Here is a 27,681-nt window from a genome sequence, read left to right on the forward strand (position 1 = left end):
CAGGCTCCATTCCTGATTCTATTTTCCTTGCTGTTTCTGCCACATCTGAGTTATTTCCTTCACTGAAGTCTTAAAACCTTCAAAGCCATCCATGAGAGTTGAAATCAACTTCTTCCAAACTACCGTTAATTAATTGTTAACATTCTGACCTCCTCCCATGACTCATGAGTGTTCTCCATGACATCTGGAATGGTGACTCCTCTCCAGAAGGTTTTCAGTTTACTTTGCCCAGATCCACTGGAGGCATCACTGCCTATGTTAGCTATGGCATTACAAAATGTATTCATGTATTTCTTTTTCTTTCTTTCTTTTTTTTTTTTTGAGACAGAGTCTTGCTCTGTTGCCCAGGCTGGAATACAGTGGCATGATCTAGGCTCAATGAAACCTTCGCCTCTCGGGTTCGAGCAATTCTCCTGTCTCAGCCTCCCAAGTAGCTGGAACTACAGGCACATGCCACCACACCCAGCTAATTTTTGTATTTTTAGTAGAGACGGGGTTTCACCATACTGGTCAGGTTGGTCTCGAACTCCTGACCTCAGGTGATCCGTCCGCCTTGGCCTCCCAAAGTGCTGGGATGACAGGCGTAAGCCAGCATGCCCAGCCCAAAACGCATTTCTTAAATAAGACTTGAAAGTCGAAATTACTCCTTGATCCATGGGCTGTAGCACGGATGTTGTCTTAGCAGGCAAGAAAGGAACATGAATCTCCTTGCACATCTCCATTAGAGCTCTCGGGTGATCAGGTACATTGTCAAAGAACAGTAATATTTTGAAAGAATTTTTGTTCCTGAGCAGTACGTGTCGACAGTGGGCTTAAAATACTCAGTAAACTGTGTTGTAAATACATGGTGTACAGATGTGCTGTCAGCCAGGCTCTGTTGTTTCATTTCTAGAGCACAGGCAGAGTAGATGCCTCTGCCACAGCAGGCATTCCAGGGGGAGGAAGAGTTTTTTACAACTCTTACAACCACCACCAAATTCAGTAAAATACTACTCAATGCAGCAAAACCGGCTTCATGTTTCTTAATTGAATTAGCCTTTTGGTATATAAGTTGTGATGATTAGCATGATTCTTAAGGACCCCAGGATTTTCAGAAGGGTAAATGCGCATTGGATTCAACTTCACGTCACCAGCTGCATTAGCCCTAACCCTTTTATGTTACAGGATTAGCTTTCCTTAAACCTCATGAATCAACCTCTGCTAGTTTGCAACTTTTCTTCTGCAGTTTCCTCATCTCTCTCAGTCTTTATAGAACTGGAGAGAGATGGGGCCTTGTTCTGCGTTGGGCTTTGGCTTAAGGCAAGGTTGTGGCTGGTTTGATCTTCTATCCAGACCACTCAAACTTTCTCTGTCTCAGCAAAGGCTGTTTTGCCTTCTTACTATTTGTGTGTTTAGTGGGGTCGCACTTTTATTTCCTTTGCATTCACAATTTCGCTAACTGTTTGGTGCAAGAGGCTTAGCTTTCGGCCTATATTCACTTTTGACATGCCTTCCTCACTAAGCTTCTGGGTTTTGACTTAAAGTGAGAGACACATTACTCTTCCACTTGAACATTTAGGGGCCACTGCAGGGTTATTAACTGGTCTAATTTCGATATTGTTGTGTCTCAGGCAGGCCTGAGGAGAGGGAGACACATGGGGGAATGGACAGTTGGTGGAGCAGTCAGAACACACATTTATTACGTTTGCCATCTTGTATGTGTGCAGTTCATTGTTCCTCAATACAATTATAATGGTAATATCAAACATCACTAACTACATATCACCATAACAAATACAATAACAAAATGTGTGAAATATTTGAGAATCACCAAAATGTGACACAAATACAGAGTGTGAGCATACATTGTCGGACAATGGCACCGACAGACTTGCTTGACATAGGGTTGCCACAAAACTTGCGTAAAACAGGCAATGTCTTCAAAGCACATTAAAGCAAAGCACACAAAAACCCGGGGTGAGCCTGTGTCTACGCCGACATCTCAGTACGCTCCCTACTGGTCCTGCTCCTCTGAAGGACCCCGACTAATATGGGGCCTGAGAATGTATTTCAGAGAAACAAAGATAGGGGATATTTTCCCCTTAGGTTTCTTAAAAAGAAAAACAACAACACTTTCTTGAGTTATGACTAACACAAAAAGCTGTCAAATGGGATTCCTGAACAATGTGCTAGAACAGGCTATTTCTAAATGCAGATTATTCAAAGACCCTATGAGTCTGAGTGTGTGAGATGGAAGGCCGTCCATCTTCCCACGTGCTCAGAGCTGAGCCTGTACTAACACACCAGCGCGGCTCCCCCTTCCACGTGCTTACCCTATCCGAGATCGTGTGCCTCATGGGCGCTGCGCCCCCTCCCTCTGCTGCCTGCCAGGCCACCGTTACTGTCAAGCACTCACTTGAGAGTCCCGTCGGGGTTCTCCACGATGACCGCACTGGTGTGGCCCAGGACAAAGCCCGGAATCCAGCCCTCGGCTGCGGGGCACTGGTCAGTGGCGGCTCGGAACACCAGAAACATGTTCTGCTGGTTGCTGGCCAGAATTTGAACGACCTCTCCTTGGTAGACGTTGATCTCATCCTCCTTCACTGCCGTGTAATCGTGTGTCACCAACATGGTGGAGATGTTGCTACTGCTGCTGCTTTCACTCTGCAGAGGGACAGAGGAAGACAGAGAAAGGCAGGGAGGAACTGAAACGAGACCTGCTAACGTGAAATCCCTTGTCAGTGTGCCCCATGGCACCATGACCCTGTGCAGGGCTCACCAGGCCGGCACTGAGAAACTTTCAACGTTTCCTTTACCCTCTGGCTAACTGTGTGCATCTATTTCAATACCTGAAAATGCGATTTCTCTACAAAGCAATTTAGGGATGCTCTTAAAAAATTCACTGCAATAATGACTCTTTGGTTTTGGAAGCTCGTTGCTGACATGCTTAATCATTTCTACTTCTTCTCTTTAAAAAGAAGAACATGGAAACCCTGAACGTAAATCAATCACTATTCTGCTTGGATGGAGAGTGACTCTGCCTCCAGCGTATGAACTTGCTGGGTGTCCCTCTTAGGAGCTTGCATGACTCAAGTGTCCCCAAGGCTCTGCTGCTATGGGAACACATCACAAAACATCCCAGGGCCGCTCGCCACAGGTGCTGTGACTCAAGCTCTGGGAACGGATTCTGGTGTGGGATGTGTACCCCCACCCTTATGCTGCTGCCCCCGTGGGACCCGATCTCTTCAGTCACAGGGCTGACATGCAGCAGGAACTCAGTATGTGGTGAGTGGCCCAGTCCATGAGGCAAGATTGCAATAGCAAGACAGAAGATTTCTTAAGACCCTACCCATGCCACACACAGAGTGGTGGCAGCTGCTGAGGAGAAGAAACACAAACGGCAGTGTTTGTCCTAAACTCCCAACTAGTGCGTGGCCTATGGTTCTGGGTGGAGAAGAAATGCAGATCCCCTGACAACTCCTGAAGCTGCATCTTGCCCAAGTCCCCTCTATCTAGTCAGGACATGAGAAACAGCATCTGGCGCCTCGTTCCCGTGAACTTGTGCTCAAAGGCTTCCACTGAGGGTACTGTCGGGGTGTTCATGGATTCCCAAGACTCCAAAGGTGCTAGCTTCTACTGGGCTCTCCGACGCCCTGGGCAGATCCCGGGTGAGTGCAGATGCAATCAGTCAGACAACCCTGCTCTACCGCCTTTCAGCCCTGGTCTACTGAGCCAGTATCAGGACATGCTGGAGCAGGTGGTGGACTGCTGTAGCTGGCCGAGAGGACCAGAGAGGAGAGACCTCTAGCCCTCCTCCACGAGGTCAAGCCTGAGAAAGTCAACACGCCAGCCACTGGGAATTCTAGGTGCCAGGGCTATGAATCTAGACCTGTGGTGCATACTTAAAACATGGTGGTGCTGCCTAGCTCCTGTTCCTTGTCTCTGCCGTGGAGGAGTGTGCCTCCTGTTCTTGTCCCTGTGGGTGCCCACTGGTTGCCTGTGGCCCCTCAGCAAAAAAGGATGCGGTACAGGGCAGGCTTTGGCTTGTGCATACTCATTTATGCATCATACTTTTAGCATGGACTTTAGTATTCTGACTTATATGGCAATGCTCAAGAGTTTTGACATTACAAAGCTAAATTCCCAAGAATATTTAAAAAAAACACAACTTCTGCAGCATACCTGCTTTTGGTAATATACCAAGCTACAATCTCATAATTAGAGTATTTTGCTACTAGAATCATAACTATTAGTATTTTCTGAGCACCTCCTATGTACTAGGCATTTCAAAGTCTATCCTACTTAATTCTCACCACCACCCCCCCAGTGGGCGTGGTTATCAGTCTCTCAGAGTGGAAGGTCAGTGAGCTGGCACTGGCCACCTGGCCTGTGCAAGAAAGGCAGGACTAGAGTGACTCCAATGTGTGTGCACTTTTATTGCTGCCCAATAAAGGAGGCCAAAAGGCTAGACCACAGAGCCACAGGAAGGACTGGTGCAGTCATGGTTTGGGTTGATCCACATGCATGTCACTCCTGCTCTCAGCAGAGCTTTGCAGAGGCTGCACATCTAAAGGGAGAAGAAGGAGCCGGGCTGTGGGCTGGGCACAGCTGCTTGACTGTGACCACAGACAGCTTGACAGAAGTGGTCAAGGACGAAGGAGGCCTTTGCAGATCTCCAGGGGGACAGAAGTGCCAATACGTGGGGGCCGGGCAGGGCTGCGGCCCCTTCTAACTGATATACTTCAGAATCCTGGAGGGCTTTTTTTTTTTTTTTTTTGAGACGGAGTCTCCCTCTGTCATCCAGGCTGGAGTGCAATGGTGTGATCTTCCGAGTTCAAGCAATTCTCCTGCCTCAGTCTCCCAAGTAGCTGGGACTACAGGTGCGTGCCACCATGCTGGGCCAGTATTTTTTTATTTTTAGTAGAGATGGGGTTTCATCATGCTGGCCTCGAACTCCTGACCTTGTGATCCACCCGTCTCAGCCTCCCAAAGCGCTGGGATTACAGGTGTGAGCCACTGTGCCCAGCCTGGAGGGCATTTTTAAAGCCCCACTTCGGAGCTCTGGAGTCTTCCTAGGCCTCGAGGGCCTTTCTGTAAGGCATTTTGACTTGTCTGAAATCCTGTTCAGTGAGTTCCCTTTCCAGGTTCCCTGCCACATGAGAACAAGTGGGAAGAGGAAGAGAGAAAGCAAAGGCAACTTTCCCAACCTAAAGCTCGTGGGAACACGTGCCCTCTGCAGACTGCGCCTTGGCCTCAGAGACAGCATTCGGGATGGAGCCAGGGTGTGGCCATTTTTCATGTCTTCTCATGAATGTCCAGAGAAGACTGGCATTGGCTCCTGTCTTGGAGCAGTTGAAGTGTTAATTTTGAAACACAGCCTCTGAAGTCTCCTGTGCTGAATGGGAATGTGTCCAGGCTATGATGAGCTCCAGATGCTAACTGGCAGATTCAGTGAGGGTCACAGCTATAAGGCCACACCTGAATATTGAGTATCCAACTAAGTGCTGATGGGTATAGCCCGTCACTGGGTTGACTGCATCTCCCCACCACCCCCCACCAGACTCAAATCTGTGCTCACCCACCTAGCATACTTGTCTACCTAGCATGCCCAACTTAACTGAAAGGCCGCCTTGCTCTGCAGGACACAGTATGGTGGCCATGACAGCGGATGCCTACCCGGCCATTCAATTGTAAATAAATGTATTAAGACCCATTTGTTAATTTCTTCCCCAATTAAATATAGAGTTTAACAAAATACATAACAAAAAATAGTAGGAAAGGATAAGACCAAGTCAAACCAATTAAGGCATTAATAAGTCCAGAGGAAAGAGAAAGACATGCAAAAGCTAGATTTTTTTTTAATATAAAGAGAGACACAGACCCTTTTAGAGAAATGTATTTAAAAATTTATAAAGCGTTCAAACATACACTCATTAGAACAGTTCTATTCACTCACGCATGCCTTCAGGAAAGTGTTACGGGCCAGGCCATCTGCCCTGTAGGAAACAGGTGGGTAGGGCAGTGAGGAAGCAGGAAACAGAGGGAAAACCCACCACAGCAACCCTTGTGCTTGAGACGGCAGCATGAGTGATGGGCCAAAGGAGGCCAGAGCCCAGCAGGCCGCAGGGACCGGCCCCAGCCTGCACTGCAGAGCCGCCTCGCCAGGTGCCCCAGAGCAGTCTCTGTCTTCCAGAGCAACACGGTGACGTAAAGCGTTCCCAGTGGACAGATTCTTTCCCCCCATTTTGTCATCTTAGTTTGCTTTGAGTTGCTGTTGGAAGTTTTCTTGAGGGAATGGTCTTCCCCAGCAGATGAGTCAAAAATGCCGCAAAGATAATTTAAGGCATAAAAGAGCAAAACCAAGCGATGAGCAAAAAGCTTAAAGTGTACAGGTTTCAATTTAAACAGGAGGTAGAGAGCAGGGAAAAGGACCCCTCCAAAAAATAGGTGCGTGAGGAAGGCAGAGGTTAAAAAAGAAAGTTCCAAGAAGATATTCTGCTGGTTGGAAACGGAAGAAACCAAAAGACGCTGCGTTGAGAAGGTTAATGATCGGCTTGCTCTTATTAGAAGACACGAACAAAGCAAGGAGTAGTTAGTAGCGCCATGGGCCAGCCTGCAGGAGGGTTAGCCCGGTCCCGGGTAGAGGCCGCAGCGGGCGGCGGAGAGCGCTGGGCAGCCGAGTTAGTGAGGACAGCCGCGGCGGCGTTTAGAGGAGCTGGCGGGACAGAGGCAGGGGGGCGGGCGGGCGCGGGCCCCCCGACGCGCTTACCCCGTTGCTCTGGGTGGACTGCACAGACTGCTCGCTGGCCGACGAGCACGTGCTCATGCGGTCAGTGTCCTTGCCGGGGGCCGCGTGGCGGGGTGTCTGCCGCTGGAGGGAGTCGCTGTCCCCCGGGAAGGTGAAGGAGCCGGGCCGGCTGGCGGGGGAGGCGGGGATGGAGCTCCAGAAGGAGCCCCCCTTCTGCAGGGGGCTGCTGGGGGGGAAGGGCTCCTTGCCGAGAGGAGAAGGGACCGCGCTGGAGAGCGGCGAGTTCAGCGGTGACGCGGCCCCAGGCCGGGGCTTCCCAAGTGGCAGGGCGCCCAAGCTTGCGCGCGCGTCCTTGGCGTGGGCGTCTGGGCTCGGCCCCGAGGCGTTTTTCCTGGGGCTCTCCAGCACCTTCATCTTGGGGATCGGCTCCGCTTCTCGCTCGGACCCCTCAGCGTCCGCGCCGGGGGGCCGCCTGCCGGGAGCGCTGGGGCCGGCCTCGGGGGCCGCGCCGGGGGTAGGCAGAGAGGGCCCGGGGGTGGACGTACCTGACATCTTGTCTGCCTCTGCCTGGCTCGAGGCTGCAGAGGAGACCAGCACGGGGGGGTGGTGTCGGACAGGCTGGGGGATCCGGGAGGGCCGGCTCCTGCTCGTGCTGGGGGCACCACCGCAGCTGCCGGGGCCGCCACTGTGGCCGCTGCTGCCACTGGGGGCCCCGCCGCCGCCGCTGCCCCCACCCCCGCCGCTGCCCCCGCTGCCGCCGCCGCCCCCGCTGTGGTTCCTCTGGTACTCGATTGGCGATGTCAAGGCTGTAAGACAAGACAGCGAGAGAGACTGGGTCAGGGCACCAAGGAGCACGCTGCGGGGTGAGGAAGGAACAGGACCCACCCTGGGATGGGTCATGGGGTAGCCACCCGTGCAGGGGCGCAGAGCAACCCCACCTATCAGTAGAGCTAGAAGAGGCCCCTGCTTGCCAAAGGACTGGGATGCCGGCTGAGTGCAGCGGGTGTAAGGGGCTGCATTCCTCAGCACATCCCGGACAAAGGGCCAGTATGGACGGGAAGACCAAGGCAACAGATTTGACTAGAACACCTCCAGCTACCAACTGCCTTGCGCAAAGCTCTTTCCTAAACCAGAGTCCTGGGGTGAAAGAGAAACCCTGGGGCTGCCGTGGAGGCGGTTTCATAGACCACCTCTGCTCTGCAGGCTGAACAGAGAGAGCCCCGAGAGAAGCTAAGGCGCTCCCCAAGGCCTCTGGGGCAGGAGGCTGTCCCATCTCTTGACTTGGGTGTCTGAGTTTTCTTACATCTTCATTGTAGAAAAACATAGGAATCAGGCCAAAATAACATATATGGAAACATGAACAAACTCCTGAAGTGTTAAAGCCTTTGAATACGACAAGCAGATGCAGCCCCCCAGCCCCAGCCCGAGGCATGTGTGAGCAAGCGCTGTGGAGCCAGAGGCAGTCTACAAACTCTGTGCTGGCCACAGCCTCTTCCAGGAGTAAGGAGTGTGCAAGAAGCAGGGGCAAGGGTCCCAGGCTCCCACCCCATTAGCGATCTGCTTTAATCCTCTGGGATAGGTACTATTAGCTCCTTAACTGAGTGGGTGTCAAGTAAACTCTGACATCATAGACCATAAGTGCAATCTGGGGGCAGTTCATTCTATTTTAAAGACAGTGATGAAAAATTTTTTTGAGACGGGGTCTCGCTCTGTTACCCAGGCTGGAGTGCAGTGGCCGGATCTTAGCTCACTGCAAGCTCTGCCTCCCGGTTTACACCATTCTCCTGCCTCAGCCTCCTGAGCAGCTGGGACTACAGGCGCCCACCACCACGCCCGGCTAGTTGTGTGTGTGTGTGTGTGTGTGTGTGTGTTTTAAGTAGAGACGGGGTTTCACCGTGTTAGCCAGGATGGTCTCGATCTCCTGACCTCATGATCCGCCCGCCTCGGCCTCCCAAGAGGCTGGGATTACAGGCTTGAGCCACCGTGCCCGGCCGACAGTGATGAAAATTTAGAGCATTCTCAATTCCAAGCTACGGACTGGAACTCAATGCACCACATAAGAACAACACATTAAACCTCTTTGGTGCCCGAGGAACTGTCCCTCCCTATCCTCAAGCGCCCACCCCTAGCTGCAGATGTAAACAATTATCAGCTTGCAAGCAGGATGGAAATTTGGAGTTAACACCCAGGTAGCAGATAACACTTGGCTAAAAATGCCATGAGGCTTGAGATTTTTCACTGAGTGCCTATGTTCCTGGCTCTTGAATGTCATGCAAGGTGTAGAGGTGGCTTTCTTGTGACAGAGAACATTACAACATCCTATTGAGCTTGCACAGGCATAGATGCACAACATGAATATGGACATGAAAGAAAGAACCCAGAAGACACAGATGACATGGGCACATAGCTTCCAACTGAATTCCCAAAGTTCTTCGCCGATCACCAAATTAAAAGCTAGTGTTGAAGCCAACAGTTGCAAAGAGATCAAATACATTAAGAGGCAATGAAAAGATAGGGTGGCCATGCCTGCTGTGTTCTGCAGCATCTCTGCAATCCCTCAAGTCATGGAAGCAGGGCAGGACCAAACTGTCAGTTTTTTTTTTTTTTTTTTTTTTGAGATGGAGTTTCACTCTTGTTGCCCAGGCTGTAGTGCAACGGCGTGATCTCAGCTCACTGCAATCTCCACCTCCCGGGTTCAAGTGATTCTCCTGCCTCAGCCTCCTGAGTAGCTGGGATTACAGGCATGCACCACCACGCCCAGCTAATTTTTTTTATTTTTAGTAAAGACAGGGTTTCTCCATGTTGGTCAGGCTGATCTCAAACTCCTGACCTCAGGTGATCTGCCTACCTCTGCCTCCCAAAGTGCTGGGATTATAGGCTTGAGCCACCGCGCCCGGCCCCCATCTCTTATTTTTTTATGGGGAATGGAGGTGTGGGTGTGCAAGGCCCTCGTGAATGTCTCTGGCCAATGCCATTTTCCTGGTGTTCTTCTTGCAAACTCCTCTTCCTAGGACAGGGCCCTCATAACATGTTATGTGTGGGACAGTGTAGCTGCGAGGGGCACAGCCCAAGAGCCAGATGGCCACTCTGCATCCTGACTCTGCCCTCAACAACTTGTGGGACTCGAGGCAAATTACTCAGCCACTCAGTGCCCCAGCTTTCTCATCTGTAAAGCGGGGATAATAATAGTACTGGCCACACAGGGTGGTTGTGAAGATGAAGTAAAGCAATATCGAGGCAGTGCCTGAAGAGTGGTGAGTGCTAAGTTCTGTCATTACTATGGATATGAACGGGAGAGGGAAGATAAATACAAGTGAGTACATTAGGAAAGAAAACACACATCTAGTAACAGAACACATATTACCATTTAAAAAATTGCGCTGGTTTTCTAAAATTTGGTTGATTTCATGGATCCAAGTTTGCCGGACACTTGGACTAGATGAATGCAAAATGAAGGTCTCTACCACGTCACCCGTCCTTGATGTCAGAGCAAATTTACAGGGATCATTTTCCACATTTTCCTCCAGGCAAAGGCAACTCACCTTAAAAAAAAAAAAAAAAAAAGCAAGCATTATTCATAATAGCTAACAGGTGGAAAGGAAGCAAGCCATGTGTCCACTGACTGATGAATGGACCAAGAAAATGTGGGCTATGTGGACAGTTTTTCAGCCTTAATGAGGAAAGAAATTCCGACATACACTATGACATGGATGAACCTTGGAGACGTTATGCTAAGTCAAATATGCCAGTTCCAAAATACAACTATTGTTATGATTCCACTTACAGGAGGTCCTTAGAGTAGTCAAATGTGGGGACAGATAGAGTGGAGGTTGCCAGGGGCTTGGGGATGGGGAAGTGGGGAGTTAGTGTTTAATGGGTACAGGGCTTTAGCTCTGCAAGATGAAGAGTTGTGAAGACATGATGGTGATGGTTACACAACATGAATGCTCTTAATCCCACAGCGCTAGGCAATTAAAGACAGCACATTTATGTTATGTGTATTTTACCACAATAAAACATTAAAGCACATTGATCCCCACTGGCCAAGTGCAAAGTGAAGTTCATCCTACCTCAATCCTGAAACAAGCACTTTTCCGTTGAACTGCCATTTTTACTGCCTCAGAAAACACTTGAAGCTTTTCAATGCCTCTTGACTCAGGTACATGGGGATTACAAGGCTGTTAAACTAACTAATAGTTTGAACTAACAGCCTGAACAATTAATTAGAAATATGGGTCTGGGATTACCTGTTTCCCAAACCCCTCTATGATGCCTCAGTATTTATCCCTTACTTCCCAGGGTGTAAATGACACCATTAAACAAATCTCAAATACCAATATTTGATAACCAATTTTATAACCTATGTTATAAAAGTATATATGATATCATGATTAAAATATGTCAGATAATTTTATAAAAACAATATGTAAAAAATATATACAAAATTCCTACAGTGCTGGAGTGATTTTCTGACAAAAGACTTGTGAGACGAATGGGTAGGCAGTTCTCAGGGGATGGGTGCAGTGCAGGGGATGGATGGCTGCAGTCCAGGGGATGGGTGCAGCTCAGCGTATGGGTGCAGTTCAGTGTATGGGTGCACAGTTGAGGGGATGGGTGCACAGTTTGGATGGCTGCTGTCCAGGGGATGGGTGCAGTTCAGAGTATGGGTGCAGCTCAGGGGATGGGCACACAGTTCAGGGGATGGGTGGAGGCTCAGGTGTAGTGGTGAGCCCAGAAGGTCTGTGCCTGACATGGCCTCAGGATAAGGGGCCTCAAAAGGCGGAGTCTGGAGGGGCAGGTGGGTGGTGGGAGGTGCGAGGGCCCACAGCCCAGCCTCATGCAGAGGCAGCCTCCTTCCCCAGCTGTCTGGCTCCAGAGCCTTCCTAGGTGCTGGTGGGCAGAGACCCCCCAGCCTGGCATCTGTGCCCGTGCACAGACCCACCCCAGGTTTAGGCAAGTGAAGGCTGCTGGGGACAGCCAACAAAAGCCTGAGCAGGGAGCCGGATGGGGGAGGATGCAATGTTCTGCCTGTGTGCTGTGAGGCCTGCAGATGTGCACGGTCTGAGAGTTCCCCTTCCCTGATGGCGTAGGGCAGGAGGCCCTACCAAAAGGAAGTGCATCTCCCTTCTGACCTCAGGCTCTGCACAGCTGCAGAGCCAGGAGGACCCTGGTGGGGGCGTGTATCTCCCAGGAGTCATCTGCTGGGACCTCAGGCCTGCCCTCTGCTCTTCTCTACCTCACCCTTGGTTTGTCCCTTTTATAGAGTTGAGGGCCATTTGCAATTATTTTCTTTGTCCCTCTGTCTTCCTTTCCTATTAGAGGATAAGCTACATCAGGGTAGGGAGGGCATCCAACTGGGCCATTCCTGGACCCCTCACGCCGGCTGCTGAGTGCTCAGTACCTCCTTGGTGAGTGGGGGAAGAGAAGAAGACACCAAGTTAGCTTCTTCTCTGATCACAGAACAATCCCCCAAATCCATGCTATCAAATTTAAACCAGTTTTCCATGGTCCTAGAGAAGGTGGTGCATAAACACTACCCATGACCAGTTCTCATCTAAGAAGGAATGGCTGTGGTCACATAGAGGTGTGCACAAGACATTAGCCACTCAAGAACACAGACAGTAAAGAGAGAAATGGGTGAATTCAAAGGCTCTGAAATATACTAGAAAATTCTCAAATACTTAAACCAAGCATCAGGGTGTGTCATCATTAAAAGGAAACAGTGTTTATCGGTGTGATGGGTACATGCGCCGGCACAGAGAAAACACACACAGACACACATTACCTTGATACTGTTCTTAAACAGGAATCCTGGCATGGAGAAGCCCTTCTTTTTATCAAGTGGCTCACTGAATATGACGATCTGCTCAAAGAGGAAGATGCGCCTCTCTCTGCAGCGAGGCAGAAGTCCTGCATCCTGGTCTGTGACCAAGAACGTGTCCTGCAAGAGCAGTTTACCCTGGGCAACGATTTTCCCCTAAAACAAGAAATAAAGGGGGAAAAGGAAGGGGAGAAGAAAACATTGCATTCTAAGTTATCTGAAGCTCTGTTTTCTTTAGATTTCCTCCTATAGAATAATGTATTTTTCTTTTATTAATTTATGGAGCTTAATTTTTTTTTTCTTTTACTATTCTTGGCCCTAAACAGAATAATTATCTAAATAAAATTCTTGCCAACGTTTGTAAAGACCTCTGGCGCCTCAGTTACAGTTACAGATTAAAAGTGGAATTTTAAATGTCTGGTTTATACTAGAACAGTGGTTCTCAAAAGTGTGGTCCCTGGGCCGCCAGCAGGAACTCATCAGGCATGCAGAGGAGTTCTCAGAAGGCCTCCAGTGGCCTCTGTGTGTGCCTCAGAGAGAACCACAGCACTAGAACTGTCAATGTTAATTCTCTAGCAAAACAGTAGGCAAGAAAATAAAAACTTCTCCCGCCTCCTTAACTCAATAGTCAAATTTTTAAAAGAAGATTCTGGTTCTGAACTCATCCTGAGGATACATAACAGGTAATATGTAAGATGAATAGTCTAGCAACTCATGCAAACGTATCTTTAATGAGGAAGCATCAAGTCCCAGAGATGAGAGAGTGGGGGCCTCCTAGATCCTACTATATCCATAGCTACCATGGTCTTAAATGCTGAGGAAAGGAAACTCAGTTCTTACACTACTGGGCCCAAGAGACAAAGCCCAGTCCTGCTTGTTTCTGCCATGAGGCGCTGGGCTTTGAGCACAGGCAAGTCCCAAAAAAGCAAATCAAATGCACCAAAAAAAAAAAAAAAAAAAAAAAAAGGAAAGAAAACATCAATCAGATTGAAGTAAAGTGAGAGAAGCCAGAAAACCAAGTGAAAAGGATCAGCTTTTTCCCCGTGGAGAAAAATAATCCAAGACAAAAGAAAGAGAGGGAAGGCAGAGGAGCTCTCTTAAAGAACAAGAGCCGCATTACGTCGAATCCTTGCAGCCGCCCCACGTTCATCATGTCGTTGCACCGCCTGGGAACTATGCACATGACTTCCACAGCTCTCTGCGGGAGGGGAGAGAGAAGAGTGGAGGTTCAAGTTCCTCTGGGGAAAATCTGACGTGCTCACCCTCTGACCTGAAGAAGTTCTGTTCTTCTTCCCCACCCCCTAGTGTGCAGGGCTCACGGAGATGCACTGGAGAGACTGTCACCCACTGCTCTGACCCCTCCCAGGGCTAGACCACTGTTAGGAGACACGAGGCGAGTAGGAAAAGAGGCTGGTGGGGATTTGGGGGGGCACAGTCACTGACACATGTACCTCTAATTCTGATGTATCCAGGCTGGCCTTTTTGGAATACTTGAGGAAGTCCTGAAAGGGAAATGGGGAGGACGTGATAATGGTGACAAAGACAACAGGAGCTGTCCTTTTATTATTTTGTTAAGAGACAGGGTCTCACTATGTTGCTAGAGCTGGTCTTGAACTCCTGGCCCCAAGTGATCCTCTTGCTTCAGCCTCCTGAGTAGCTGGGACTACAGGAACGAGACACTGAACACAAGCTAACCTTTTGACCGCTCACACTGTGCTAGGCACTGGGTTCAGCACTTTAGTTCTGAAAGAATTTTTTTTTTTTTTTTAATAGACAAGTTCTCACTATGCTGTCCAGGCTGGAGTGCAGTGGCTATTCAAAGGAGCAATCATAGCTCACTGCAGCCTCCAACTCCTGGTCTCAAGCTATCTTCCTGCCTCAGCCTCCCAAGTAGCCGGGGCTACAGGTGTGCACCACCACACCTGTCTGGTGCTTTAGTTCTACTTTATCATATTGTTATAAGTACTTTATCAGTAACACAACAAAAAGACATTCCCATGTGGATTTCAAGCTGCAGTCCACAGAGTCAGACCAGATCTATCTGATGGTTTCTGTTTAACGCAAGACAAACTCTTTGTCCCTCTCTATATCCAGGTCCTAAGTGTTGTATATGAAGGAATCTCATTACACTTGAAGTCACTTTTATCATAGAAAAACATGTGACTCTGCCTTCAGCTATGCTTAAGAATTTAAATCAACCAAGGGCTAGTGTTAAGCCAAAAGAGAGGAATACAAAGGGATTCCAAATTTACTTTTATCCAAGGTTCCAAGAAGATTAGAAAATAATTAAAGTTGATAGAGCAGAAGAAAAATCATTAGCATTCCAAGGTCTGTGGTGGGGGGGAAAAAATTCACTTTTACTGATATTTTCATTCCGAACTTGATGTAAATAAAAAATTGAGAAAATTGTTTGAAGTGTTTTCTTAAACTTTTAAGGATTAACTTAACAGAAATAATATACTTGTTACACAAATGATTCCCCTGTCCTACCAAATCCTTCTTTCCCCCACTGAGTCTTATTTTCTCAGCAAACTCACTCCTGACACCAGAGTCTGTCCCGCTACCTCCTCACCTTCAGTAACAGCTGATACTTCATGATTCTCTGCACTGGTTTGATCAACAGATCCGTGAGCTGCAACCTGTGGCCAAGACGCTGCTTTAAGTCCTGCGGTTTTAAGAGAGAAAAGATCGTATGGGCTGTTCATTAAAGGGCAAATTTTTAGTCTTTGTAATTGTCAGAACAATTACAACACTGGCAGTAAAAGTAACTAGGAAAAAAAAGCACTAGACTAACTAGAGCTTTGCTAGTTCACAGAATTTCCAAGTTTCACACTTTCACTTGAGTTGTTTTTCTTTTTTTTTTTTTTTTTTTTTTTTTTGAGACGGAGTCTCACGCTGTTGCCCAGGCTGGAGTGCAGTGGCGCGATCTCGGCTCACTGCAAGCTCCGCCTCCCGGGTTCCGCCATTCTCCTGCCTCAGCCTCCTGAGTAGCTGGGACTACAGGCGCCCGCCACCGCGCCCGGCTAATTTTTTGTATTTTTAGTAGAGACGGGGTTTCACTGTGGTCTCGATCTCCTGACCTTGTGATCCGCCCGCCTCGGCCTCCAAAGTGCTGGGATTACAGGCTTGAGCCACCGCGCCCGGCCCTTGAGTTGTTTTTCAAAGCAGTCTTTTACGCTTGTTTAATGACATTTTTGCAATTGCGTTCTTTTATTCGTATAAATACATATATTACTTTTAGGCTACAAGTTTAGAACATAAATTATTCTGGATTTGTAATGAGACTGAAGTGTAACACTTGTAAAAACCCTTATTTTTTAACAATGACTGCAGTCTTCTGAATGCCGGGGGTATGACCACAGACTAACTTCATACTCGTTTCTCGGATTTATAGGAAAGAAACACAGGCTCAGAAGTCTTATCACTCAGGCTAATTTTCTTTGGAAATTAGTCTCCTGGGAAACCAATGATACTTTAATTTTTGGAAATCAGTTAGAACAAAAGATTCAGAAATACTTTCTGTTTGTATCTTAGATCTTACCTCAAAAAAGGTATCAATGTATTCTGAGACAATGTGCTCAGACTTTGGTTTATTTTGACAATAAACTATGTACATGTGCAACCTTCTCTCCTAGGAATAAAAAAGGCAAACAGTCGGGTTATAACATGGGAAGCTGGATGAGAATACAAGAGCACACACACATTTCAGCACATTCATAAAGGGAATAATCTTAAAACCAAGTTGCATGGCTAAGGCTCTTGGGAGTAAACTCCAGATTCATGATGTAGATCAGCATTCTATGGTGGAGCTCCACAACCAGTCCTTCCCCATCACTCCCCACACACCAAACACTTTACAGTACCAAATACCAAGAAATACCACAGGTAGCAAAAGAACACCGTTTTTTTTTTTTTTTTTTTTTAAGGAGACAGTGTCTCACTCTGTTGTTCAGGCAGGAGGGCAGTGGTGTAATCATGGCTCATTGAAGCCTTAAACTCCCGGGCTCAAGCGATCCGCCCACCTCAGCCTCTGAGTAGCTAGGATTACAGATGTGTGTCACCATGCCTGGCTAATTTTTAATTTTTTTTTGGTAGGGATGGAGTCTTGCTTTTTTGCCCAGCCTGGTCTCAAAACTCCTAGCCTCAGGCAACCCTCCTGCCTTGGCCGCCCAAACTGTTGGGATTACAGGCATGAGCCACTGCACCTGGCTGAAACACCCTTCTTTTTTTTTTTTTTTGAGACGGAGTCTGGCTGTGTCGCCCAGGCTGGAGTGCAGTGACGCCATCTCGGCTCACGGCAAGCTCCGCCTCCCGGGTTCATGCCATTCTCCTGCCTCAGCCTCCCGAGTAGCTGGGACTACAGGCGCCCACCACCACGCCCCGCTAATTTTTTTGTCTTTTTTAGTAGAGACAGGGTTTCACCGTGTTAGCCAGGATGGTCTCGATCTCCTGACCTCATGATCCGCCCGCCTCGGCTTCCCAAAGAGCTGGAATTACAGGCGTGAGCCACTGTGCCCGGCCAGAAACACCCTTCTTAACATTAAACAAAGAATTACTGCCACCACTCCAAACCCTGCCAACAGTCCTAGTAAGCCTGGTTGGTTTTAGTAGAGAAGAAAAAGCTCTTTAATCTCAAATCATAAAGGCAGAGGGAAAAAAAATGTAGACAATGAGCCTTTCCATAAATCAGTGATCCTCAAAGTAGAGTGTGCAGACCTCCAGTGCCCCCTGAGGTCTCTCCGTGGCGCCATTAGGTCAGAACTATTTTCTAAACACCACTAAGATGTCAGTTGTCCTTTTCATTGTGCTGACATCTGTGCTGATGTGCAAAACCAATGGTGGGTGAAATTGCTGGCACCTTGGCAAAAACTGTTCACTGCCACAAATTTATAGTAAAAAAAAAAAAAAAAAATAGCTTCACTTAAGAATGTCCTGGATGAGTAAACAATATTCTTTTTATTAAAACTCAACCAGGGAGTATATACCTTTTTAACATTCTTGTGACAAGATGATGTCCACACAACACTTGAATTGCACTCGATAAATGTCTCAAGAAAAAGCACTTATGTAACTGAGTTGTGAGTGGAACTAACCACTTTTTTTAATGGACCACCATTTTTACTTGGAAGAATGATTGACACAAACTATAATTATTTACTCTTGGGTATCTGTTCATTTTCTTGAACATGAACAAAATAAGCCTGTCATTTCAAGGCAAACAACTGGCAGTGTTTGTTAGTGAAAATTACAGCTTTCAAGCAAAAAATTAAAATTTTGGGAAATATATATCTGCCACTCTGAACTTCACACTTAAAGCCTTCAAAGAGATGGGTGGTAAAGTTAAAGAACTGGAATTTTGGAGACTGTGTAATGAAATGTGTCAACCTCTGGAAGATCTGCCTAAGTCTGTGAGCTGGGATCTTCCAGTGGACTGATGCCTGATGTCACAGGACCCTGCGTGGCTGCAGGAGCCTCGAAGCCCAATAGAAACGTTAAATGTATTTAATTAACATGTATTTAACGTCACAGCAAGGGAGAAGTTCATGGGTAGGTTTTCAGATTCCATATTGCAACTAACCTTTAAGAAATGATCAATTGTCAAGTTCTGGGGTAGCATCTAAGAAAACTATATAATTATCTGAACAGGCTATTAAAATACTCATCCTTTTCTAACTATATGTGTGTAAGGATGGATTTGTTTGGATACTTGAACCAAAAAACATAGCAATGAGTTAGATGCAGAAGCAGATATAAAAATCCAGCTGTCTTTTATTCAGCAAGACATTAAAGAGACTGGCAAAAATGCAAAAACTCCTGTCACTAAATGTAAAAATATATCGTGATTTTTCCCAAAAACAAAAAACTTTAATGTTAATACACTTATTTTAGATATACACACTATGTGGCTGTTATGTTAAACACACTGCAGGTACGGTTACATCTCCACTCAACAATACCTGCCTGCTCAGACACCCCAAATGATACTGTTCAGGCCTGGCTCTGGTCCTTTCTAACCAACCTGTGCTGCTGCTAGCCAAATAGCCAGCTGCAGCCAGGTGACTGGGAAAGAAGGTAACTCATGTTGAAGAAGGGATTTTAATTCCAACTCACTAACACCATGCGGTTTGATTTTATCTTAAACATACGCACTCATGTAAAGTATAAGTGAGTTCTCCTTTAATCCGACAAACCAATGACTAAAGATGACACCATCAGAACAGCATATAAGCAATGCTATTATACTTACGTGTTTAACAAAAAGGGATCCTAGTTTTTCTGGATCTTCAAGGCACTTCTCTAACTCTCCTAAAAAAAAGCTGAAAAGAAAGGAGAAAATATTAGAACTATTTCCAGTGTGGCCTTCTAACTTTAGATTTAGGTTTACATTTTTTCTTTTTCTTTTTTTTTGAGAGAGTATCACTCTATCACCCAGGCTGGAGTGCAGTGGTGTGATCTTGGTTCACTGTAACCTCCACCTCCTGGGTTCAAGCGATTCTCCTGCCTCAGTCTCCCAAGTAGCTGGGGTTACAGGCATGCACCACTATGCCTGGCTAATTTTTTTGCATTTTTAGTAGAGACGGGGTTTCACCATGTTGGCCAGGCTGGTCTCGAACTCCTGACCTCAAGTGATCCACTTGCCTTGGCATCCCAACGTGCTGGGATTACAGGCGTGAGCCACTGTGCCTGGCCAGGTTTACATTTTCAATAGTCTGTTTTGATATGAGCAACTGCGAAGTGTGAAGTATATATTTAACAAATACACGGAAACTTAACAAGTACAAGGAAAACCTTTTGTTAAGCTACAAAGCCTAAAGGAATACAAAGTCACAGGAGATGAGGCACGACTGTGCATCCCTTGGCTGGTAACCTTCCTGGTCTTTGGACAACAAACATTCTCATCTCTGTTCAAGGACACAAGTGCTAATATCCTCGGCTGAATAATGAATGAAAAATAGATGCTTCAAAGTACTTGGCATTTTTTATTTCTGAAAACTTGGTCTTCATACCTGCGAACTTCGTATTCATTCTAAGATAATTTTTAGAGACTCAAATTGGACAGCAGATACACAAAACTAAATACGTTACCTGTGTCAGCTTTATGAAGCTTTCTCAAATGTTATCAAAATCCACTTCTAGGTTATAAATATCAGCTCCCTTTAAGATTAAAATTAGGTATCATCACAGTGACCACATAGCTGTAGGACAACAACGTTCATTGTTTTCTGGGCTGTAGGTGTCTTTTAAGATATATGTCCACCTTAGTTATCACTTAACTATATTTTTATTTATGTTAATATTTGGTATTACATTAACCCCCAAACCACCATGCCAATTAATGTTGTACTAAGGGATTTACTATCCCTGCTGTGGTGGATAGTATCTCTGGATGCAGTTTCTCTGTCTGGACATCCCAGAAACACTGTCATTTTCAGCTTCCCTTCACAGCGTTAAAAACCAGCCTTGGAAGTAGGAGACTAAATCATAATACAAAATATCCCTTTTTGAATTGGTTTCACTGTAGACTTTCAGTAAGTCTACAGCACAGAGCTATAAACTGGAGTGCTGTTTCTAAAGTTCACCAATCATTTATCTGTAAATCCAGATAAATTAGACATCACAGGGGATATGAAAATAAAGACCTCTCTGACCTGGGTTCAAAGGTTTTACAATCTATTTTGAGGGAGAAGTACAGAAATAACAACACTACTTGATACATGCCATGGCGGTTCCTCCTTATATCTGTCCAGTATTTCATAGTTTAAAAGAGCATATTCCCATCTGCTTCCGCAGAAGAGAAGGAGTCTGACTGGGAACACCCAGGCCTAATGGAGAAGCGAGTATTGGAGCTCAGCTTCAGAGAGAGGCCAGAGCTTTGGAGGTGACGACATCGTGCTCCACCCTGTACAGAGGGAGGAGCAGCCGCATCAAGACAGGAGAGCAGAAGGCCCTGCCAGGTAACCAGAGCAGACAGTGTACCTGGAACATTCCACTGGAAGACCAGTGGCCAGCATTAAGCAATCCTCAGATGATGAAGGATTTTTAAAGTTATAAGCAAAATGACCTAAAGGGACAGGTAAGTTGACAAGCTCTGGTAGCCAAGGTGAGCTACGTAGCACCAGTCCCCAGATGGATCGCCTCCTGATTAGGATACGTGTGGGGAATGTAGTGGTATCAGAGTCGAATTTCATGGTTAATCATGTCTACTTTTTCCATTAAAGATTGAGTTGAGGCCGGGGTATGGTGGCTCAAGCCTGTAATCCCAGCACTTTGGGAGGCCGAGATGGGCGGATCATGAGGTCGGGAGATCGAGACCATCCTGGCTAACACGGTGAAACCCCATCTCTACCAAAAAATACAAAAAACTAGCCGGGCGAGGTGGCGGGCGCCTGTAGTCCCAGCTACTCGGGAGGCTGAGGCAGGAGAATGGTGTGAACCCGGGAGGCGGAGCTTGCAGTGAGCTGAGATCCGGCCACTGCACTCCAGCCTGGACTACAGAGCGAGACTCCGTCTCAAAAAAAAAAAAAAAAAAAAAAAGATTGAGTTGGGCCAGGTGTGGTAGCTCATGCTGTAATCTCAGCACTTTGGGAGGCTGTGGTGGGAAGACTGCTTGAGCCCAGGAGTTCAAGACCACCTTAAGCAACACAGTAAGACCCTGTGTCTCTATGAAAAATAAAAAAGTTAGATGTGCATGGTGCTGCGTGCCTGTAGCCCCAGCTACTACAGATGCTGAGAGATGCTGAGGTGGGAGGGTCACCTGAATCCAGGAGTTCAAGGCTGCAGTGAACTATGATCATACTATTACACTCCAGTTTGGTGACAGAGCGAGACTCTATCTCTAAAAAATAAAAATAACATAAAATAATTGGACAAATGAGTGTCTTCAAGGTCCTCTAATGATAACTTGTATTTATTCTAAAGATGGCTGCAGTTCTAGTTAGAAATACTTATTGAGGCTTATTCTACACAGATGTTGTTCTAAGCGCTTTGTAAAAGTATTAACTCAGTCACTCTTCATAAAAAACCCACAAGGTTGGTAACATTATAATGTGGGTGTGCAGATGAAGCATGGAAGTGTACAGTAGGGAGGCTGAGGGTTCAGGGTCAGGACCAGGCCAGCAGCTCTGGCAGCTGGCTCCACGCTGGTGCTTCCAGCTAATTCCTTCCACAGACTCTCGACATGGACCAGCACGAACAAGAGACGAGATTCTCTCCTTGCCACCAAATGCTACTGCAGAATTCCTGGGTACATCAATATCTCCTTTGCACCATCTCCCTCCAGGAGGCTACGCAGGTAATAAAATGAACAGAACAAATTTCCTTTGGCCTGGCCTGCCTCGGTTTAGCAAGTGCAGGTGCTTCGCATACTATCGGGCACAATGTATCTTTACGTACTCTCTGTGCCAGTCGTAAATCTGATGGATGTTGCCAAACACAATTTTGTCTTTTCCTTTCATGTCATCAGGAACACCATCTTCTTTCATAAGTGCCATGTAGCCCTACAATTAAACAGTTATGATAAGTGTATTTCATGGAATATGTCTGAATCAATTAGCGGCTTACTGATTAATAGTCACAGAAGGCAAAACCGATGCATGCACTGTCTTGTAACCAGCTCTTTATCTAAAACAAACAAAAAACCCCATATGAAAAGTATCTTTAACTGATACTTGGAATATACCCATTATATTCATTGCTGTAATTTTCTTTCCCTGGACTGTTCAGCACTCACAGATCAAAATTCTTCTAAGGAATTAAAGAAGTTTACATAAATGTAAATGGTTTCATTAAAATAGTTTGTAAATATTAAATATTTGGTCAGAATTGTATCTCCTGTTTTCAGCATTTATCTCTTAGAAACAAAGATTTTCTTTTCTTTTTGGATTTTTTGTGTAATCTGTTAAATAAAGGTTTAACAATATTTTTATAAATTGATTTTTAAACAACAGCGGATTGAATACGCTGCTAAAATGTGGCTTAAAATTTCTATTTAATTGAGTCCGTACAAGAACCGCTTAAGTACTCATGTTGCTTATCTCACTGTTAACAATGACTGCAAACAAATCAAGCATGTTAAATCTTTTGTGTTACGCAATTAACTGTAATAACTGGTACTTTTAATGGGATGTGTAACCAAAAAGTATTGTCCTATACAAATTTGCAAAGGTGAAAGAGTAAACATAAAATGTAATACTACAAAAATAGCTTTTTGATGAGTTGAGTTTCTTAATCTGACTAATCCCCAAATTGACTGGCAGGGACTAGCCTAGAGATGGCTCTCGATCCAGTACAAAAGGCAGTGGTTTGCTATGGCTACAGTGCTTGGCAACTTCTGGTCAATGGAAACAGCAATGTATTCTGCACTAAACTATCAGTAAATGACCTGCTGCAGCCACAGTCCAAGCTCTGAACCTGGGTGGATTCAGGATGGAACCAAACCCACAGCTGGGCCACACTGACTTTTTCAACCAGTAAGGTCTCCATTTCTGTAGTGATACCCACACTCTTGTGAAATAATTAAGGCAAGATTCCTATCTACTAAGCATAACATACTTACTTAGTATCATTTAATAATAATATTAAATTATTATTTATAATAATTATACATTTTAATTGTTAAAAACATTATGTCAAGATACACTATGTGAAAAAGAAACATTTACAACTGAATACAGATGGTAAAGATAATTGGCTAAATTTAATTTTTTGGAAATACTTTGTTGGTCATTTTTTATTTTGGGTCAAAAACGTTTTTAATTTGAGAGGTGTTCAACTGTCTAACCTACTTTGGACAACTCCTGGGGCTGATACAAAGTTACTAAATTTCTGGCAATACACACCTCAACCACATAGCCAAGGTCCCGCACATAGTCACGCTCTGTCTCCACCAATTCTTGCAAAACGTAGCTGGAGAGAGAAAGATAGTGTTTATCATGCAAACTCTGTTTTCTTTTCTTTTTTTTTTTTTTTTTGAGACGGAGTCTTGGTCTGTCGCCCAGGCTGGGGTGCAGTGGCACAATCTCGGCTCACTGCAACCTCCACCTCCTGGGTTCACGCCATTCTCCTGCCTCAGCCTCCTGAACAGCTGGGACTATAGGCGCTTGCCACTACGCCCGGCTAATTTTTTGTATTCTTTAGTAGAGACGGGGTTTCACTGTGTTAGCCAGGATGGTCTCGATCTCCTGACCTCATGATCCGCCCGCCTCGGCCTCCCAAAGTGCTGAGATTACAGGCGTGAGCCACTGCGCCCGGCCGCAAACTCTGTTTTCTAAGTGAATTTTTTTGTACCTCTGGCTCCTGGTCAAGGCGGACTCCTTCCGGGACTGAATAGTAATGTATCAAATTTGTACATTTGGGTGTTAAATTCTGGAGGTTCCCAAATCACTTACAGGGTTCCAGTGGTTGACCCCCAAGAGCGCTGGAGGTCAAAAGACACTTAGGCACAGTGCATGAGGGCAATCCGGGTGAATTCACCCTTCTGGATTCCGATCACATACAGGGACAGCAAAGAAGCTTAGACACAACTTTATGACAAAGCCATGACAGTAAAGGAGGTGGCTTTAAAAAATATGATTAAGTCATTTTAACCTTCACTGGCTATACAAGAAAAACTTTTAATTCAGATGTTTAAAGCCTTGGGTCTAATCACATCACTCACAAGTATTTCTGTTTGTAACATTCAGTAACCGTTTAAGGCCACTCAGATAATGGAAGACAATCATTTGATCAGCATAGCAAACAACCTCAATTGACCTGAAAAGGTTCATTCACGTGTTGTTCAGTCATTCATTCAATCAGCATCAACCTGGCACCTCTCACGTGTCCAGCACCATCAGAGGTGCTGGGATACAGTGCTAAAGAAGACATACAGTCTCTGCCGTTTTGTAGCTTACGTTTTTTTTTTTTTTCTTCTTCAAAGGCAAGTTTAAACCTTTTGTAACATTTTTCAGGACTCTTTTCACCATATGCTGCTTTACTGGAATTGAGAAACACCTACCAGTAAAGTGTATTTGAAGAATATTCAAGTTTTGGGGATTGGTTCTAATTTTACATGACTTTTTCTTTCACAATCACAGGTACAATAAAAAGTCTAGGAGTTTCTCGCCAGACGTGGCAGAAGACATTTTTATCTTGCATCATTTTTACTTATGAAGTATCATATACAAATAAAACAAGAAACTGCGGCTATGGAATACTGTGCCCTTATTAGGTCCTAAGTCTTACATACGTACAATCCCTCAATGAGAGGCCATGGAGCTCCTCATCTAGGTAATTCAGAGATGAATCTCAGTCACATTTTTGAAGGCAACAAAGACAGGAGGGAACCCGGAGAACAATAAGAATGAAAACATTTCTGTCTTACTGTCTTCTCTTTAAAGAGCTGGATTTCCTTTCTTCCATCTCATCAATGGGCGAGGAGGAAGAGAGAAGGGAATTATCCGAAGGGTTGAAGGAAGGGCTGCTACTATCTCCCTGGTCAACAAGGAGTGAGCTAGGACGATCCTCCAGTGCCTGGAAGACATTGAGATAAGCAACAACACTTACTGCCTACAGCCCATGACTGGCTGAAACTAAGACAAGAAAATACAGAAAATGTATTTGTGAAATTAAAAAATCTTTATGCTTATGAAATTATAGTATTTAATAACACAAAAAACCCAGCTATTAACCAAAATATAGAGTCAAAGGAGGTGGACAAAAGAGGCAAGTTGGAATGAAAAGGATAGTGAATTTACATACATTAATATATTCTATTTCTCATTACCAAATAAGTAGAAATGTTATACTTGCTTACGTCAGAGTGCTACACTCATTTCTGGATATATCACACATATTTAATATCTAGCAATTTTCTTATTGGTTATATTCCTGCCAAATGAGCCGTTGGGATGCGTGTCGGTCAGGCCAGTGTGGCTCATGGACATGGTGCCTGCATTCCCTGTTGGTGGACTATCAGCAATCTATAGTTCAAACAAACTTGGTTCGTTTCCTGATTATCCTATTATAGTTTTGACTCATACTTCAATGCCTACAGATCACCCAGGTAAAATTAATCTCCATCTAGCAACTTGCATTCTGTCCCTCTATACAAAATAGTAATCATGCTGGTCTTAATTACTTCTGCAATACATTCTTTCCCCCACTAGCTTCTGGTTTCTACAGGTGATTGTTTTTATTGCTGTATCCCTAGTGGAACCTCATGCAAATCTTTGCAAGTGTTCAGCAAATCTGTAAGTTGAATATTGGTGACTTCTCTCCTTGGATTAATGTGACAATGACTGGTGACTCATTGCTTTTAATTTGGTACATATTAATCTTGTTGTTTTACCTGGATTCACAGAACACCTAAGAGTCATAGTTCTTTTAACATTCCCAAAGCAACAAACTGGATACATAGATATGATTGAACTGGAAAAAATTGTGATGAACTTATTCTTTGTTTGAACAGCACAATACAAAATGAGAAAACAATATCTCACTTAAAACATTTGATATTAATAAACTAAAATCTCTAATACTTGTTCTATTTTTCCCTCTTCACGGTAACAGACTGAGTCTGATTTCATCGTTAAGCAGAGCTTTGAGGACACAAAGTATGTACTGTACACGCAATCTTGTTAAAACCCTTGGAGCTATAAAAAACACACCAACTGCTGATCTTACTTTTGAAAAACAGGACATTAAGTGAGTTAAGGAACAGAGTTTGATCTGAAAAATAAATGCACTCTTTTAAATAAATAGCCATTGAGCTTTACCGGAAGCAAACGTTTTGCTGTGAGTAGTGGAGCTTGTTTCACGCTCATCAGATCATATCTGTTTTTGAGAGCGAGGGGAGAATGTTCCGTACCCCCCCACCCCCCACCCGGACAGCTGAAGCCTGTTAGATTGAATTCTGTTCATTCGAACAGTGAGAAAAAAAAAAAAGAAAATAAAGAGAAAGGCTCCAGATGCCCCTGATGCTGCAGAGGGCAGGAAGGTAAGGTCACGGACTTCATCGGTGTCCGTGGGGACCTGTCTTCCGGTTTTCTCGACCTGCAACAAAGGAGTCTCCAGGCCCCTCGACTGCCTGTCCTAGGTCTGATCCTTCCTGACAAGACGGGCTGCCGAGAGGGTGCCCACACCCTGAAGAGGTGCAGTCGTGGCTAGACATCCTTGTCGCCTTCATGAGGCCCATTTGCCTCTTCCACAAAAGTGAGTGAGAAGGCTGTCACCAGCAGAAGGCTGTCTCAAAACTGCAACCACTGAGACTTTACAGATTTTGGATGAATTATTTGTGAAACTCTCTGGGTTTGGTTGTTTTTTGTGTCCTTGTCAAATTCCTCTCTTTCTTACATGAAGATGGGTCTACAGAAATATTCTACCTCTTATGAGATTAATTTTGATATATTATATTTCCTTAGAAAACTGCCCATTTCATTCAGGTTTCATTTTAAATTTATTACCAAAGAGATGAACAAAATAACGTCTTATGATTATTTGAATTTCCTCAGTTTTTTCCTCTCTTACAATTTCTTAATTTTGGGAATTTGTGTTTTCTATTTTCTTGACATGGTTACCTAATGTCTATATTTAAAGAACAAATTTTTGGTTTTATTATGCTACCGTTTTCCAGCTCATTAATTTCGGCTTTTATCTCTATAAATTCATTCCTTCTGCTTTTCTTTGGTTTAATTTGTTGTTTTTCTAACATCTTGCGTTAGATGTGATTTCATTTATTTTTATTCTTTCTTGTATCTCCCTTTATATTTTGATTAGTGAAGAGAAGAAAATCCCAAAGTCAAGTTCACACAGTCACTGCGGCAGCAGGGACCTATTACTCTATTGCCCACATGCAAGAAAAATGCACAACCTTTAAAATAACCAGCTGGATCAAGAATGTGGAGGTAAGCCAGAAGAGTGAATCCCAGGCAACACTTTTCAGGGTGGCTTTTATTTTTTGAGTTAAATCCTCAGGTTTTAGGCTTAGGTAGGTTCAGTTCCTTAAACATCATACTGTGTAACAGCTGAACACCTTCTCTCCTCTCCTCCCTAACCCAATAAAGACATACGCAGCTTCTGATGAATAAACAATGCACTGTTCAAATCCAATTATGAATGTGCGACAGCCTCAGAAATCACCCACAAGAAAACACAT

The 27,681-nt window shown here is 45.2% G+C and overlaps 1 protein-coding gene across 1 annotated transcript in view; it reads right to left on the reverse strand.

Annotated features, from left to right (window-relative positions):
* TRIO (trio Rho guanine nucleotide exchange factor) overlaps positions 1-27,681 on the reverse strand; it is a 368,268-nt gene that overhangs the window by 14,918 nt on the left and 325,669 nt on the right. Inside the window, 12 exon segments of the mRNA XM_050794763.1 lie at positions 2,396-2,643; positions 6,749-7,533; positions 10,092-10,269; positions 12,513-12,704; positions 13,669-13,746; positions 14,000-14,050; positions 15,121-15,213; positions 16,090-16,179; positions 18,796-18,865; positions 21,942-22,045; positions 23,387-23,453; positions 24,910-25,058. Coding sequence (XP_050650720.1) covers positions 2,396-2,643; positions 6,749-7,533; positions 10,092-10,269; positions 12,513-12,704; positions 13,669-13,746; positions 14,000-14,050; positions 15,121-15,213; positions 16,090-16,179; positions 18,796-18,865; positions 21,942-22,045; positions 23,387-23,453; positions 24,910-25,058 — 2,105 coding nt within the window.

This window comes from Macaca thibetana, chromosome 6 (genome assembly GCF_024542745.1).
Source record: "Macaca thibetana thibetana isolate TM-01 chromosome 6, ASM2454274v1, whole genome shotgun sequence".
In the NCBI taxonomy this organism is placed as follows: Eukaryota; Metazoa; Chordata; class Mammalia; order Primates; family Cercopithecidae; genus Macaca; species Macaca thibetana.